Genomic DNA, 5,209 nt, shown 5'->3' with positions numbered 1-5,209 from the left:
CCCGCGCGCAGCGGGGCGGCTTCCTGCGCCGGGGGCGGGGCGGCCGGCGCTACTCGATGACGAGACAGCGGGGCAGGTGCTGCGAGAAGTACTTGAAGAGCTCGGGGGTGGCCCCGGGGCAGTTGGTCAGCTCCAGCTCCTCCAGCTCCTGCAGCTGCACCAGGCCCGACAGCCCCGTGGTGGTCAGCAGCGGGCAGCCTGCAGCGGACGGGAGGCGAGGCGGCGCCTGAGCGCGCGGGGCCGGGCCCAGCTCCCCGGCGGCTCCCTGCGGCCTGGGGCCTGGGACCCCGGGAGGCAGCCCCAGGTATGAGTCGGCGGAGGGACCCGGCAGGGCTGGCGGAGTCGGACTAGGTGGGGGTGGGCGGTCACTGTCTTGGAAGGGCGGCAGGGGTCTCACCTGCCAGAGACAAGAGACGCAAACTCCTCATGGCCAGGAGGTGCTTCAGCCCGAAGTCCTGCACCTGGGCGGGAGGGGTGGGTTAACGACCTCCACTCGCGCCCTGGGGGAGCCCACTTCTAGGGCCAGGCCTTAGGCCTGGAGCTGCTGGAGGGGCAGGGGGCAGGGCTCAAAACGGGGGTTTCTCGGCTTCTCAAGGAGCTAGGAAGCAGCTGGGGAGGGGCGCTGAGGGCCCCAGAGAGTCCGTGCACTCGCCCCATGTCGCCCACTCTGTGTGGAGAGATCCCAAACGTCCTCTGATCCTTCCAGAATCAGGTCAGCGGATTGTGTGGGCGGGGAGGGCCGAGTCCCCCACCTCCCCTGACCACTCCCCAGTCTTCGGAGGCGAGGAGGGCCGGTACCTGGCAGCACCATCGCAGGTAGAGGCTGCGGAGGGACGACATGGTGGACAAGTAGCTGAGGCCAGTATCCGTGATGCGTACACACCTGTGGGTGCAAGACGGGCGCTGCCCACCTTCAAAACACCTTGCCCCGCCCCTCAGCTCCGCCTCCTTTCTCCTCTTCCCAGCTTGGCCAGGCCTGAAACTTCCCCTCTGGCAGCACCGACGATAGAGCTGCCTTTTCCACACACTCTCCCCAGCCCCCTACCGTGGTTGCTTGGTGGTACCGACCGTTCTGGGGTCAGCGGTTCAGCCCCATGCTTGCCAGATGGCGCACCCTGGATCCCGCGTTTGTGCGCACCGACCCTCAACCCACTCCCCGCTGCGCCGCAGCGCCACTCCGCTACGAGTCAGTCCGCTAGTCTAGGCTCCCAGCTCCAAGGGTCTCGCCGGTCTCGCCCCGCCCCCCGCCCCGCCCCCCACTGCCCGCGGGGGAGGGGCGGACGCGCGCACCTGTCCAGCACCAGCTCCTCCAGGCGGTGCAGGTCGCAAGCCACGTACTCGAGCGCCATGTCGGTGATGCGCGGGCACCACGAAAGGTCAAGGCTGCGCAGCTTGCGCAGATTTTCGGCCACGAGCTCGACTCCGTCGTCGGTGACCTTGGAGCAGCCGGAGAGGCTGAGCGCGGTGAGGTTGGGCAGGCTGTGCACCACGTTGACCACGCCGTGGTTGGTGATCTCCCAGCAGGAGAGCAGGCGCAGCGTGTGCGTGCTGTGGCCCTGGCGTGCTGTGAAGTAGGCCAGCGCTGTGTCCGTCACGTGGTAGGCCTGCAAGCTCAGCTCGGCCAGGTTGGGTAGCAGCTGCGAGATGGCCGCAATGGCGTCGTCGGCCACGTTGATGCAGTCGCTCACGCTCAGCGAGGTGATACGCGCGCTCAGGCTGGACCACAGCCCCGCCTCGGTGAAGTCGTTGCAGCCTGACAGCTCCAGGCGCACAACCCCCTGCATCTGCTCCAGCATCACCTGCAGGTGGGTGAGCAGCAGGGCGTGGTGAGGATGGCAGGAGACAGGCCGCAGGAGCCCGCTGAGGGGCAGAAAGCAGTGTAGACGGGTGTAAAGCAAGACAAGTGCACTTTATGATGTGTGTGTCACATCACAACAACGTTCTAAGAGAAGAGGCAGAGGTCGCAGGGGACCTGGGAGCTCAGGGCCTCACCAGGGCAGGGACTCTGGAGCACTTGGTGTTAAGGATGTGGATGGCTAGAGCCCTGGCCCTGGGGAAGGGGCAGCCTGCACAGCTGCTCCTCTGACCGAGCTCCTGCTCCCTTGCAGCATCCTCCCCACCCAAGCCTGGCCTCACAGGCATGTAGGGCCCTGAGCTCAGAGGGGGCTCTACCTGACTGACTGCTTTGATGTTGCGGTCTTGAAATTCTTAATCATCTTTGAGCTAGGGACTTGAAAGTCCGTTTTGGACCGGGTCCCCCACTTATGCAGCCAGTCCTGCTTTCCCTCCCCCAGACCCGTGCTCTGCAGAGACCAGCGCCGCTCTCAGCTGCTTTGCTCCTTGTATGCCCAGGGTCTCCTCTGGGATCCCCCTCCCCCGCTGCCCCGCCCCAGCCCCCAGCTCAGTCGCAGCGGCTCAGCCCTGCCCGCCCCACCCCTGTCCCTTCCAGGACACCGGCGGGGCGCACCTCCAGGCCGGCGTCGGTGATGGTGGAGCGCTTGAGGCTCATGGCCTTGACGCCCTTCTTAGAGAGGGCGTAGTTGTCGATGAACTCACAGATGTCCAGGTCGGAGACACCAACCAGGCAGAAGCCCTCAAAGCCCCGCGCAGCGAAGCCCTGCAGGTTCACAAACTCCTTCTCGCCACCAGGCAGCACATTGTAGAGCTCCTTGGCATGCAGCACAGGTGTGAGGCCCGCCCAGAATTTGGGCTGGTAGAGCACACGCCGCCAGGCCTTGCACACCTGGGCCAGCACGCACTTCTCACAGGCTGAGAAGTACCAGAAGAGGCCATTGAGGATCTTTTCATCTGTGGCCAGTGGCGGCCGCTCCACTGGGGGCCCAGGAACTGGGGCTGAGGCTGGTCCACCAAGGGGGAGCCCCGCTGGGGGGCACAGGCCCCCAGCCAGGGCAGCCCGTGGCAGTGGGGCAGCCAGGCTTGGGGGTGGGAGGGTGGGTGGGGGTGGCGGCTGGCAGGGGCGGTTCTTGGCAGCTGGTGTGCCCTTGGTGATACTGGCCGCACCCAGGCCGTTGGGCTGGCCCGGCAGCTTTACCAGGCCATTGCGAGGCAAGCATGGAGGCTTGGGGTCCCCGTCCACACCCGGGCTCGACATCTTCCTCGCTCGATCTGCAGACAGGGTCCAGGAGGGGGTAATGAATCTCCTGCCAGAGCAGGGCTGGGCTCCTTCCCAACCCAGGGCATCTCCTCCCAAGGCACTCCCAGAACCACCCAACAGAAAGGATCTGAATCCAAGTCCCTCCTTCCCTGACAGTGAGGAGCAACAGATCAGGGCTGTTCATGGCCATGACATTCCCTGAGCACCTACTATGTGCACCAAGCTCAACCTGTATTCAGAGATCTTTTTGACACCTAAGAACTATGGTTCTTCTTCTAGAGATGAGAGAAGAGAGGCAGCGACAGACAGACACTTGCCCATGACTGTCCCTTCACAATTACTGCCCTGATGCCCAATATCAGTGCCTGCCAGGCCTACCTCTACGTGGACAAGAACTAGGAAACTGAGGGAGCTGGTGTGGGGTGGTCTCTGGCCCCTCCACCATGGGGTTCCAACATGCTTCTTAGGAGTGGTTCTAGCACCCTGGGACTCACATACCAGCCCCTGAACATTTCAGTGGCTACTGGAGGTTCTGTGGTTCATAGTCTGTCCAAAGAAAGGGCAAGGTTTACTATGATGCCAGGACAGTGATCCCTGGACACATACCATCCTTTAATCTTCCATCTAACCCATTGAGGATGATGCTATGATGACTGTGCCCATTGTACAGATGAGGAAAATAAAGCAGCATGAATTGTTAGCCCAAGGCCACAGTAAGTGGTGGAGCCGAAGCTTGGACCAGAGCTGGCTGTGGAAGCTTATTTGTAGAGAGTTCCTCACAGGGTATGACTGAAACCACGTCAGTGTCCCCCCCCCCCCCCGCAGGGCTCTGAGGTTGTGAATGGGTGGCAGATGGCTTTGAGCACAGAGAGCCCTGGAGTGGGGGGCAGGGGGACCATCACAGTGCCACCATCTGCTCCACATTCCAGATCTCCTGCCCATCCTCACCCCAGACATCCCGAGGAAAGGCAGTGCACCCAGTGGTTCAGCCATACAAGCTCTGGGGTCACACACCCTGGCTCTGTGGCCTCAGTGAGGCACTTCTTTTCTCTGACCCCTACTTTCCTTACTTCTGAGCCTGAGAAAAGATGATACACTCCCACAGGACAACATGTGAAAAGGGCTAAGCATAATGTATGGCTCACCATCAGCATTTAGAACGTGGTGAGGAGGTTGCTTCAGAGCCCCATGCCCAGCCTGAGGGGAAGGGGTAAGGAGCCTTCGGGAGGGAGGAAGGGAAGTGCGCTGCCCTGCCCTGCTCTACCCAGCAGCAGCCTCCCACTGGCTTCCAAGCCAGGACAACCCTTGCTGGCCTTCCACATCCAGGGAGGGGTTGCCAACCTGGGCTGGGACCTGGGGTCTACAAGAATACATGGCCTCATGGCTACCAACCCAGCTTTGGGTCAGAAGGCCTTCCTGCTCTGACTGCCTCCAGCCTGGCAATCCACATTAGGCCTGTCCTCTCCAGGGGAAGCTAGCCCACCCTGGCTGTCCCTTTACTGCAGTTCATGACCAGAGAGTCGCAGCCTCACACTGGTTAACCCTGACATTCGTAACAACATTTGCTGGATGTCCACTAGGATGATCATGTGCTCCAGCTTCATGTCAGCCCCATGTGTGTTTGGGGGGCACCACTGTTAACCTCACTTTCAGATTAGGAACCTGACGCTCCAAGGAGTTAGCGTTTACCCACAGTGCTGGGGGTGGGAGGAGCAACCTGACACGAAGGCTGCCTCATCTCTCTTAAAACAGCATGTGAGGAGGAGACCGTTGTGGGTCAGAAGTGCTTCTTGGAGGGACAGGGTGAAGCCCACGACTGGCCCCCACTCCTGGGACCAGGGGAGAGAGAGGTTGTCCTGTCGACTCCCTCCTGTGGGCTGTGCTGGGTTCAGAGAGGCAGCCCCAGCCTGAATACGTTCTGTGTCCCCAGAGCGGGGCGCCAGGATTTCACGGCTCGGGGCCCGCCGCCCACCCGGCCTCCGCCGCAGGCCGGGCGCGGCCGGCGCGTAGCACCATGGACAGCGCCCTTCCAGCCGCTGTGCGCGTGCTCGGAGGCCAGGCCCCGGCGGGCTCGGCGGCGGACAGCGGCCGGTG

At 62.7% G+C, this 5,209-nt stretch overlaps 1 protein-coding gene across 2 annotated transcripts in view; it reads right to left on the bottom strand.

The window, feature by feature from the left end:
- Positions 1-6: 6 nt before the first annotated feature.
- The window catches only part of FBXL16 (F-box and leucine rich repeat protein 16), a 9,896-nt gene continuing 4,693 nt past the window's right edge, over positions 7-5,209 (bottom strand). For both annotated transcript variants that reach the window (XM_029949270.1, XM_029949268.1), the window contains exons 2-6: positions 2,468-3,126; positions 1,291-1,799; positions 799-883; positions 398-461; positions 7-198 (exon numbers count right to left, since the gene is read on the bottom strand). In XM_029949270.1, coding sequence (XP_029805130.1) covers positions 50-198; positions 398-461; positions 799-883; positions 1,291-1,799; positions 2,468-3,112 — 1,452 coding nt within the window. In that variant the 5' untranslated portion in view covers positions 3,113-3,126 and the 3' untranslated portion in view covers positions 7-49. The remainder of the gene's footprint in view (positions 199-397; positions 462-798; positions 884-1,290; positions 1,800-2,467; positions 3,127-5,209) is intronic.

This window comes from Suricata suricatta, chromosome 8, assembly GCF_006229205.1.
Source record: "Suricata suricatta isolate VVHF042 chromosome 8, meerkat_22Aug2017_6uvM2_HiC, whole genome shotgun sequence".
Lineage (NCBI taxonomy): Eukaryota > Metazoa > Chordata > Mammalia > Carnivora > Herpestidae > Suricata > Suricata suricatta.
This window is presented reverse-complemented; position numbering and strand designations above follow the sequence as displayed.